General features: G+C 33.8%; 1 protein-coding gene across 1 annotated transcript; it reads left to right on the top strand.

Moving 5' to 3' along the window:
- The first annotated feature begins 1,827 nt into the window (after nucleotides 1-1,827).
- LOC117331784 (actin-related protein 8-like) lies at nucleotides 1,828-11,751 on the top strand. Its single transcript, XM_033890663.1, has 12 exons — nucleotides 1,828-1,944; nucleotides 2,863-3,033; nucleotides 3,352-3,462; nucleotides 3,974-4,078; nucleotides 4,565-4,738; nucleotides 5,239-5,349; nucleotides 6,404-6,519; nucleotides 7,168-7,321; nucleotides 7,925-8,155; nucleotides 8,452-8,713; nucleotides 10,117-10,280; nucleotides 10,718-11,751. The coding sequence occupies exons 1-12, from the start codon at nucleotides 1,888-1,890 to the stop codon at nucleotides 10,859-10,861; spliced, it is 1,800 nt and encodes a 599-aa protein (XP_033746554.1). The 5' UTR covers nucleotides 1,828-1,887; the 3' UTR covers nucleotides 10,862-11,751.
- The last annotated feature ends 1,183 nt before the right edge of the window (nucleotides 11,752-12,934 follow it).

Genomic DNA, 12,934 nt, shown 5'->3' with positions numbered 1-12,934 from the left:
TTACATCTTGTTAGAGATTCTTGATTGATTTGATGCAAGCACGGAGTTAAATTATTTGCAAACAGACAGAAAAGTAAAACCGCCGTAGATTGAAACAGAACATCAAGATGCATGTACATGTTGCTTCTGAAAGTGTTGCATATACATATGTGTATGTCTACAGCCACTGCAGGTGACATTCCTTCCATTTTTTGAAATATCTCAACTATGCAAAGGTAATTTGATAAATAATACACTTTATATTGTTTGATAATAAATATTTAGAAAATGTATTTAATCTTTGATGATGGGGTACAATTAGTTACATTTCATTCATTATGTTATATATTTCTGCTGCAATTCGATTGATAATGCAATCATGCCCAGAATAAGTAGCATCAATACAAATATTGCACGACAGCTCCCTCACAACAATAACCTAGTTACAACCGCAGGTGTCTGCGATACTACACGTTGGCATATTGTATTTACTCATTATGACGTCATAATATACCCGTCATTATAAATAGACAGTATTCCTGCTGGCACCGAACAACATTCATTTTGAACATCATTAAACGAAAAAGTGAAGCCGTCTACGCAAACATAGATGATGAGTGGGAAAACATAACCTGCACATGACATAGGTGCCACACAAGATGGTGTATTTTGAATTAAGTGGATATCCTTTAGAAAATATTAGAAAATTTAGAATGACAAAATATAACTGATGGATTCGAACAATTGCATTGTAAAGACTGCAACTGGGTTCATTATATTGAATAGTGTCTTTTCTCTCTTGGATATAATGCAGATGTATGGACAAATCACTATTCTTTTAACTATAAAAGTATTTTGTATTTGATAAAACAAAGAATTAATATTTGACCAAAGTCAACAACTGAAAGAGCTATTAGAGGTCATACCTTACTTGATTTATATGAACACTTATCAAACCAACATGCACTTCAATACTATTTGACAAAGTATATTCCTGTGAAATACTGAATCTATTTACCGAAGCCTCTGCACATAATTTATATCCATTGAGACTGGTAGCTAAAATAATACAACGAGGGAACAAAGACTCTGTATGAGCTGCAATTTAGATATAGGAGACGAGTATTATTTAATTTTGAGATGCAGGAATGATAATATTTTCAAAGTAAAATTCATCAAACCATACCGACGAAATATTTCCGTGTAAAGACTTTAACAGTTACGAAATGTTGATAATATCATTGAAACAAATATACCGATGCAAAGAGAGCAGTACATATGGCATGTGGATATGCGTTGGTCAATGATACTTTGGTTTGGTTTAATTTATTTTGTTTAACGTCGTCAATGATACATATACATGTAAACTTATAGTATTGTGTTATTTTGTGTGTCAATTTAACGCTAATTTCCCCCCATAAAATTGTATATGTCCATGCCCCGGTCTCATCAATTCAAGCTCCTTGTGAAATAGAAATTCTTTTTTCTCCAAAGGAAATCACTATTGGATTTAAGACAAGTATTATAGTAAGAACATTTCCTTAAATTCGGAAATGCAACAAAAAAAGTTTTAAATAAGTTGAAATGAATGTTGATGAAATACCTCATTGAGATGAAATAGCAATAAATAGTACCACAGTAAATAAAACTTCACAAAATAAACATTATGTTGAATTAATCTGACCTTGTATATCTTTTTTATAATACTCAAACATATGGACTACATATTTTTTTGTCCGCGATTCACCAGATTCGTATCGTTTATTACTTTGCCACTTTCCGGAATTTATTTGCAGTTCCGCATTAATTTTGGAATTCAAATACGCATATTTTGATGACGTAGTCCACTGTTGACTGTGGGAAAGAAGAAGCATGTACTTGATCAAATGAAGAATAAACCTAATTAGGATGCCAACTCCCGCTGCAAAACGACTCTACACACAGGCACCCGAACCTGTATCAGAGGTAGTTTATATTTAATGATAAGTAAACCATGGCTGTTATGGACAACAATAACATGAAGTAATTGATAACAAAATATTAAACCGTCTCTTATAATTAGTATTCGCCTAATCTGGCCACAGTAGTTCGATTTCGGCATTTTGAATAACATGTACATATGCTATCAATTAACAACTACAACACTATACATTAAGTATTCATATAAAAATAGGGGGTATCGATGTACATTTATGAAAATCTATAACTCCGGTCTTCGAATGTATATGATGTTAACTAATGTCATACATGTTATTCAAAATCTCAAAACCGAGCCCCATGTGAAGCTAGCCTGTTCACTGTATTCCTATACAGTATATTTTAACAGATTGCTGGTCGGTCGATTTGTTGTCTGATGTTACTGTGCCGACTACACGACGCCTATCATTAATTTCTTGTCGTGTCAACCAGCTGTCAACCTCTAACATTGCACGCTGGGAGAACGTTTTCTGGTTCTCATCTGACGATGACCATCTGTCAGAAAGTGTCCGTCCGTCGTCCAGAGCTACGTTATCGCAGCTAGTTCTCATCTAATAACAATTGAGGAAATTAACACCTGCTGAATTTACGAAGACAGACTGAAAAACTCTGATCGACTGTGAAAATTACCAAACCAATGGTACAATTTATAAGCAGTCACCGATGATTATGTGATTGTATGATATAATAGATGTACATTTTATATTTAAAATGAATTAATACAAATTGCAATAAGTGACTGGTAGTGGTATATATATATAGCTTTAATCCTGAATTTCCTCCGGCTCCTATACCAGACGCTCGATATTTAGTGTATCTGTCCATCAAAATGTCACCTCTAACTGTGTATGTAAGGGCCATTCTTATGATTTTTCACCAAAAATTGTTTTCTAATAACATTTTCAGCCTGTGCAAACAGCAACAATTGTTGTTATTCAACCTGGATCTTACAACCTAAGAATTGGTAGGGCTGCAGATGGATTGCCTATCACTATTCCACATTGTATTGCTCGTAAGAAGAAAGATCCCAGTAAACCGCTCAAGTCTACTCCATGGATTCTTCGTCCAGAATGCCAGGTATCAGCAAAGTTGAACAATGGTGATACATGGTTAATTCTTTTTTTTTTAAAATTGTGTAGATGTGAACTGAATTGGGATATTTAACAAGTTCCTAACTAAGGCAAATGTGACTGTTTCTAAAAATAAGAAATGGGGTTAACGTATATTATGTATAACCTGTTCTATTTTAGGAACTTGTTATATAATTACATATCCCTATTCATATGAAATTGTATACATGGCCAGTTACAAATGTACACAGACTAAGAACACAAGAAAAAATTAGTCCATTTATACCCATTTACTGTTGTACATTTTACAACTCTGTGTTTACAGCATCCAGAAAGTAAACACCAGCAAAGACAAGGGCTGAAGCAGGCAGAGGAAGCTCTGGCCTACAAACCAACGTCAACTGGGGAGTACAGGCAGCCTACGTCACACAAACTGGTAATAAATCATTTCTTGTAGGAAGGAAACTCTGTTTAAGCACACAATATAATTGATTTTATGCATTTATGTTGATGAAATTTATAGGAAAATAATAATAGATTAAATTTAAACTCTGTCTTTCTTTGGAATTTCTGTTGAAATTAATATTTGTCTTATTTTGGAATCCTTAGGGATACATTGAGATTGTAGTGCAGTTTTAAATTTATTAATGTTGTTAAAATATTCTGACCTCACAGGAATAGGAAATATTCTGACCTGACAGGAATAGGCCTTTAGATTATGTTTTACTGGAACAATATTAGCTTCTGCTATTATAACTTTTTAAACAATTATTAATCTATGATTGTTTTAGAAGTAATAATTGTAAATTCTGTATGCCACATACATGTACTTGTTAAAGGATGTACATCATGAAATACATTGAAAGTACAGAACAGTAAACTAGCTGTTCTCAGTTGAAGTATAAACCAGTCATATAGATTACTGCAGCTTCATTTCCATTTTACAGCTGTATTCTCACAATAGTAATGTCCGTGGACAGTTGACAGAAGTCATTTGTCCTCACAAGTGGACACCCATTAACCAGAGTTCACCCTATATAATAGGAGAAGAGGTGAGGAGAAAGTCAAGTTATGTTTGTTTTTGATAAGCTTAATAAGTCAGTGACTCAAAAAGCATATCATATTGTAGATGAACATGTATCCTGAAATATGCAAATATTTCTAGAAAATTTACAAATATCCTGAAATAATTTCAGTAAATCTATTTGTGAGAAATTCTCATTGATAACTACCTTACTGATGCAAAATATTATGGCAACATGTTATGGCTACATACATATTAAACAGAATAAATCCCTCATAAATATACAATTATCTAATAATATGCCATCAAAGAAATGTTTAATGACCTCACATTACCATAACCAGTAGAACTGATTAGTGACTGATGTACTTACTGATGTTATTTGTAATCACCATTAATATGAACTTAATCCACATTCTTTTTTGGAAATCTATATAAAAAAAAATATGAAAAATTATATGTTGATGATAGACCATACAGTTATTTGTATATATTAAAATTAATAATGTTTCAGGCATTATATTTGAACCCTGCAGACAACTATCACCTTCACTGGCCAATGCGAGGGGGACACTTGAACGTACACGATGGACCAGGAGGAACACTGACCGCCGTCATGGCTGATATTGAGACAATATGGGGCCAGGCCATACAGACACTGTTGGATATACCTCTAAAAGATCTCAAGGTCTTTATTTATCACATTCAAAATACATATACTAAGTAGTTATTGTACAACAAAATTAATATATTGCTTATTGCAAATATTGGAAATGTAGTATAGGTAATGAAGTCATGTGTCCGTCTTGGTGAGGAATTAAAGATCTTCAAACACAGTCTAGTTGTAATAAATAAGTTGTCTGGATTCCTTTGAGATTACTATTGTCATGGTTATGTTTACCGTTTTGTATATCATTTATTTGACGATTACTACTTGCAAAGCTTAACACATTCTCCCCTAAAGACACATTTGAACTTTTCCAATTCAAACATTGGAATAGTTCATTATGGCACTTCAGGGGTTAATGAGTTAAAATGTCTTATCATTTAATATTGCCCTATCCTATAGCCACTGGGTTTGTTCTTCTAACATGCATGTGTTTTGTAAGCTGTTTCTCTTGTGTGGTTTGAAAACTTTTAAACTGTAAAATGATTCCTGTATAAGACCTACAAACAATTGTTTTACAGCTGTATAAAGCCCTTCTCCTGATACCAGATGTATACATCCATCAACATGTAAAACATATGATGGATATTCTACTGGAGAAGCTTGGTTTTGGAGCAGCTGTCATACACCAGGTAGATTACAGTACATGTAATACTTACAAATCATAGCTTACTGAAGTGTATAACGAGAAATTGAATATCAAATTCCTTCATCAGATGGGAAGTTTCAACTATGAAACAGATATTAACGATAAATTATTTTTCCCCAAGTGCTATTTGAGTTTTTTCCGTCCATCTGTCACACTTCCTTTCCACGCAATCAATGCAACAAATGTTAATGGTTTTCTTCAAACTCTGTAACAACGTCAAGGTTAAATGCCTTAAGGGGTTGGCCAAGTATGATTGCCACTTTTGCCGGACGCTATTTGGCAGAGTTATGGCCCCTTGATTTCTGCTGTTTCCATGCCATAACTTTCATAAATATTATCTGATTATCATCAAACTTAGTAACAGTAATCATCCTTTGATTCATGAAAAACATTGTTTTTTGCCATCAAATAAATAATTTCCAAAAGTCATCAAACTTAGGAACAGGATTCAATGTATAAAGGGCTTAGCCAAATTTGTGATAGGGTTGGGTGATGGCAGATGTGAAGAGAAGTCTTGCAAAATCAGTTTACTTTATCTCGTAATACATGTCTAATAAAACATATAACTTCTGTATAAGGCTTTACCTTTTTTTTTTAATTTCAAGTAAAGTATTATGGCTCAAAAGAATTTATCATCCTGTCAAACTGGGGGCCGCAGTGGCCGAGTAGTTAAGGTGTCCCGACACTTTAACACTAGCCCTCCACCTCTGGGTTGCGAGTTCAAAACCTACGTGGGGCAGTTGCCAGGTACTGACCGTAGGCCGGTTGTTTTTCTCCAGGTACTTCGGCTTTCCTCCACCTTCAAAACCTGGCACGTCCTTAAATGACCCTGGCTGTTAATAGGACGTTAAGCAAAAACAAATCAAACCAAATCCTGTCAAACTATAATGACATGTTTACTCCCAACCTCAAAAATGTTTACTATGTACCTACAATATGTCTGGAAAGCGAAGGATATAAATTCCACACTTGTTTTCCTATATCTTATGTCCCAGATTTAGATACATTGTTACTATGGTTTTCCTATGTTTGTACAGGAGTCTGTGTGTGCTACGTTTGGTGCTGGTGTTGGCAGTGCCTGTGTGGTAGATGTTGGGGACCAGAAGACCAGTGTGTGCTGTGTGGAGGATGGAATATCTCATAAAAACACCAGGTATAGTGATCAATCATGTCATTGGTTACCTTCTGCAATTAACATTATAAATTCTGTGTTTTTACCAGATATGATCAAAAAGGTGTGTGCTCTTGAATTTCTGAAGATAATTTTCAGCTAATTCGCAGATTCTCTAAGGGTGTAATGGAATCATAAGGTTATGATTTAAGCAGAAATAAAACTATTTGAAGATGAAAGATGATATTTAAATAGGAAATCAGATGATTGCTGAACTCCTAATGAATTTTTATAGCCTACTGCACTGGTTATGTATGTAGCATACCTCTTATTATAAAATGAAAATACTGTTACAGTAAATGTTATTTTAGCTGAAATCCTATTTTAGAGCTTTTCTCCATAGGATCATTCTGCTGAATTATGATAGCAATGATTGCGCTTTATATGCACTGTTTCTATATAAAATAGTTTTGGTGCACCGATTCATCATTGTGCTAAAATTTCAGTGTGCCAAATAAAGTTTACAGTAACCTGTTAGTAAATAGCTGGCATGTGATGCACGTGAAACAACCTGTTCTTAGATTCCCTACCTTTAGCCTTGTTATCTGTACACATGGAGTGTACAAATCACATTTATGTGTCATAGTATTTAAGGAATCCCGTTATCACTTTAAAATACTCTATTGGCAGAATAACGATGGAGTATGGAGGAAGTGATATCACAAGATGTTTCCATTGGTTACTTGGGAAGTCTGGTTTTAGCCCACGTGAACTTGACCCTAGAAATACAATAGATGGACTGTTGCTGCAAGAGTACAAGGAATCATACTGCCATCTAGACCAAGTAGGTCCTACACAAAGATTTTACATGTATCTTAAAAAACATAAGTATAATTCAGGGACCTATGTGCTATTCACTGTTAATCAATCTTCTCTTGAAACAACATCTTCCTTGTGTAAAAGAAGGCAGGGTCTCGATAGCTGGTAGCTACCATAATGAAGTTTATTCAATGAGGTTTGAAAAAATGACGATATATATTCAAGGTCTTGATATCAAATCTGTAAACAGTTGATGTGTTCTTAAGAATGTTAAGTCCTTGATTTATGAAATAATGCTGGTAATTTTTTGCGTTGAAGTTAGATTTTAGAAAACCTTGAATGCCTTTGACCTATACTCAAGTTGACCAACTTCAAGAGATCAAAATTAATTATGTTAGTTCACATTTCTTACTTTGATGTCCAAGGCCGAGACTAATGTTTGGGCAGTAGCTTGCATATTTCAGAATTTATGTTTGCAAAAAGAAAATACTTTGATCCCATTTGAAGGTCACATGACCTATATTAATAACAGTATTTTCATAATAAAAGTTAATCAAAAACCAGAAGTAATGACATACATTTTGTATTTCCTGATAAAAAGAAGTTTATCCTAAACTCTATTTTTCAGGACAACTTTGGAGTGAAAGACAGATCAATTTTAATACGGAAACCAGAACAGAATATCATCAAGTATGCCATGAAGTTTGGAGATGAGACAATACTGGCTCCAATGAGTGTGTTTTTCCCAGATATGCTGGGTCTACAGGGTTCTAATCTCATCCATGTCCAGAGTCGATCAGATGGGGACCCACAGGACCCACATGATGAGTTCTTCCTTCGCCAGACCACATCAAGGGAGGTAACTTATCTTTTTTAACAGAGGATTCCTTATAATTTTTTTTATTTTATTTTATTTTCTTTATCAAAATACTTTTATTTTCTCTAGACTTTTATTATAGTATAAAATTTAGAAAAAAAAAAAAAAATTTTCACTTCAAATGAGGCTATATCTATTAAAGAAAAAATAAAGTTTGCAATTTTCAAGAAATTAGATCTGCAAGTACATTCTTAACTGGTAAATTTTTATCATATTGCAATATACACTGTTTTCACTTGTATCATAACAAAATTGTTTTATAAAATCCTTGGAATCAGGCAAAGTTGGCAAAGAAAAAGGACAATACTGAGATGAGTCGAGACAACTCTGAGGCGAATCTAGGTCAGCTGGATGATACACAGGCCCAGCAACAGATGGACGAGGACTCCAATGATGCTCCGGACAATCTCCAAGTTACTGGGGACATCAACAAGGGCACAAGGCGACTGGACATTGAAGAGGAGCAGGAGATGGAATCTGAACCGGTGTTACAACTGATGGGAGTTGACCAGGCTATCCTACAGAGCATTGACAGATGTGGTGAGGAGTTTGGAATTTGTTGTTGATTTTTTTCTAATTTCAAAATTCATTGTTCATATTATATGCAAAGAATATGTTATTAGTCAGAATTTACATAGAGTTGAGATAAAGAATGATTTGTGATCCAAGGAATAAGTTTGTGATTGCAGATAGTCATAAAATGATTATTTCAATTTACTGTATTTGACCTAATAAGGGCGCCCCTACCTTTTTTCAAGTAAATAAATCTTTGACTGAGTGTCAAAATGGTGTTCAAAAGTAATAATTCATGTGAAAAGTTTTGCTACTTTATGTGTTCAATTTTCTTCAGCAAATTAAGTAACTGGAACACAAGTTTTCGCCACATTTTGTCTATTCCTACAGATGACATGTCAGTGCAAAGAGCACCCGAAACTAAACACACATACAAATAATAACTTACCATCTTTATTTGAAGATAAAGTAAAAGACTTCATTCTTGTTGATAAATAACTTTTGTTCAGAACAGAAAGCTAGCCTAAGTAAAAGACATTGTAAATCAATTATTAGGTTAAAGAAAACGATGTCTGTTATGATCTGGGAAATCACCTGTGTCTATAAATAGAACACAAAAGAGTTCCATTTGAACATAAATGGTGGAACACACGTTTTCTGGTCTAAAGATCAGCTGGCATGGTTTACAGGAATATTCAAGTGATGTTTAAGCTTAATATATGATAATGAATAGATATCTTCATCTGGAATATTTTCATGACTGAATATTTTACTGTTTCCACAGCCTTGAGTATTCTGCTATAAGGTATAGTTTGTTTCATAAAACTTCAGAATAACTAATCTTAATAAGGGAGCCCCCGCTGTCAATTACCCGCGCCCTGCGCCCTTATTAGGTAAAATACGGTATATACTGTGTAATCAATTGTTGGTAAAAAAGGCTTTAGTTTTCAGTGTTGATGCATATTTAACTGTTATTTAATGGTTGTAACATTGATGAAAGAGGCTTCAGCATCATATCAGTCTTACAATTCTTCTGGGAAACATTTTGGTATTAATAACATTACATAATTACCTATGTGAAATATTTTTTTGATATAAAACTCAAAAGTTAACAATATAAATATGTTCAAATTTGCATTTACATTTTTCATAATAAGATATACAAATGTTTTGATACATTAAGTTAAATATCATTGGTATACATGGTATACATGTAATAATACATGTACTGTACATGTACAATGTATATAGAAGGTAACCAGTCTACATTAACAGTATTGGTACAGGTATGAAATCAGTCATTATACCACAGGTATAACAGGTACTATAGCTAGGTACTACAAATTGAATATGTTGATTCATCGATTCTTAGTCTGATAAATGTTTAAGTCACATAATAATAAACTGTATGTGTGTCCTTCATTACACAGGGAGTGATGAGGTGAAGAAAAAGATGTACAGTTGTATAATTGTGGTCGGAGGTGGGATGATGTTTGAGGAGGCCCAGCAGTGGCTACAGTACCGTGTCTGGGTGGGCATGCCTCCCCAGTACAGACTCATGTTGGAGACCATGGATGTCCTCACACGACAGAAGGTAATTACATCAAATTAAAACCTCAGCTGGGATACCAATATATACCTATTATGCAGACATTATAATTTATTTATTTAAAACTGAAATAATCATTTCAAAGCCATAGACCATGAACTTTCCTAAGAGTCCCATTTAAGATTGTTTAATGTGTTCTAAAACTTCATAACACAAGATGATAAGTCAAACCTGCTTATAAGATCTCACTTCTGCTGCATGCATGTAAAAAGACCACTCCTAAAGTAAAATAAAAACTTCCAGTACTTTTTCATGATAACCAAACATGTATTAACAGACTAATTTATGGACTTCTCATCTACTTTCTACACTACTGATGTGTTCTCATAACAAAGCGAGGGTTACTACTACAAAAAAAATAATTCTCCTCCCATTTGGCATTTCTTATTCCACATTATTTTCCTCACTTTTCTCTGCTATAGGACATGGACCCAACACTCACGTGTTGGAAAGGAGCATCTGTTTTAGCCTGCCTAGACACCACTCAGGAACTCTGGATCAAACAACACGAGTGGCGTCAATTCAGCGTGCGCATGCTGCGGGAGAGAGCTCCCTTCATGTGGTGATAGCATACAGGTTCCATTCCAAGGACAGATAAAATGATGCAGCATCTGTGTGCCAGATGAAATCCCAAAAGACACCATCAGACATCTGAGTTCATTGCATTGGGAAAGCTGGAGATACCGGATTCAATTAATGATCAGTGAATATCTTAAGATCTGATCAGTGAAAGGACTGATTCATGTCGAGGACTAATCAGGATTCCTGTTTGTTGTAACTGTTTTATTGAAGTTAAACTCTAAATATGGTGCTAGTAAAACCTCTCACTCAAGGTTTATATATATGGTACCTAGAGCAAAAGTAGATTTCTAAACATCAATATCAATGTACTGAATTTGGTAGAAAAGAAAACTCTTGGCATCTCCTTAATACAAGGATACAATAATGATTTGCAATATTTTACTGGAAAATGAAGTAATTAAAATCAGTGTATCAGAGAGTTAGTCTCAACATACAGCTGTAGTACAATTTCTATTTATTTGTCATTAATGACCGATGTATTGCACAATTCCATACATGTACATAAAAATCAAGAGCTGTTAAAATGATGGTAAGTTGGTAGGTAAAGTGCTAGAGCTCTCATTTCATATTACAGTATTTCATTTTGGTATCCTTGAGGAATTTAACCATTTCATATAATCTCTAGTTCTTTATTCCAATGCCATTACACAGTATAATGTATGGTATATTAAGACTAATAAGTTCTTAACAGTATGCTATCTAAGGTATATCATATAATTATTGTATGTAAGAGTGAGTGTTAGTTTTGTGACCAGATATGAGAAATGTATTAAATGTGTGCTATGGTTGGAAATGTTTGAAAGGAAGTACATGTATGACAAATTTGAATGAAGATGTCAGTTATGAGTGTAATAAAAATATGAAAACAAAATTATTGTTTGTAGTTGGATTTTTGTTTTCATTCATGTTAATTTTGAAACAAGATAATTCATTTTGTGAACAAAACATTACTGTCTCTAGTTATGAGTGTATAGTTGCTGTTCATTATGAAGTTAATACAGTAGCAGTTAAGTTATAAACCACTTGACCTTGACCTGTAGACAGTTAACTTTGCTCATTATGTCATAAATTCTTTTAAAATATCAGAGAAAAAAAATTGGTAAAATTCTAGTTTCAGTAAAACTGACCTTCAGCTAAAGGCTGAGGTGACCTACATACATGTATAATAGCAATGGGCAAAACTTTTACAAAGTAAGCGGTATTGTTGAAAATAGGAGCATCATTGAAATAAAAAATTTCTGATTATGTGTCTTTTAAAAAAGAATCTGAATGGTACATTACTAATTTTGGAAGGAGTACATGTAAAACACAACTCATGAATCAGCGAATTACAGTTCCCCAACGAATATGAAGTTATATGCCGAAGTTGCATCGGTGAAAAATAAATCCAGTGGATATTTACTGATACTTTTTTTTGTAAGTGGTGTTCTTTTACCAGGACATTGGATCTAGTGACACCTAGTCATTATTTGATTGAATTTTGTGGTGTGAATTTTAGTAATATCACTAATTTAACATTGGGATTCAGATGTGAAAAGGAAAAATTCAAAGAGTCAATGTGACTTATTTGATCAGTGATATCACTCATTTCAGGGTTAAAATCAACCAGCCGTGCTTATTTGAACTAATAATATTATATAACTTTAAAATATATTATACTGAAACTGCTTCCTGAATTGGAAATAATAGTTACCTGAATCTGGTAAGTTGTAATTATATAATTAAAAGAAAATATTATACCTTAAATGTGCATACAGATGTATTAGGATTACACTTACATGTATGGAGACTGAATATCTAAAGTATTATAAACATACATGGAAGAAAGAAGATGTTTTTTATTGTTTCCGTGTGCATGGTCTCCATCACAACAGTTCTGTAGGTTATATAGGAACGACTCTGGGTATGTAACAACTGCATCATTTGGGTGAACCCATGCCCCAAGTATGAAGTGCCAGCATTAAGTGTAGGAGATAGAGCCCAGAAAAAAACCAACTTTGATGTAGGTCAAAGGTCGCAATGTAGGTCAGTGACCTACTTTTGGTACAACCCATGCC

Source organism: Pecten maximus, chromosome 7 (genome assembly GCF_902652985.1).
Source record: "Pecten maximus chromosome 7, xPecMax1.1, whole genome shotgun sequence".
Taxonomy (NCBI): Eukaryota; Metazoa; Mollusca; class Bivalvia; order Pectinida; family Pectinidae; genus Pecten; species Pecten maximus.
The sequence above is the reverse complement of the archived record's forward strand: the minus strand, read 5'-3'. Positions and strand labels throughout refer to the sequence as shown.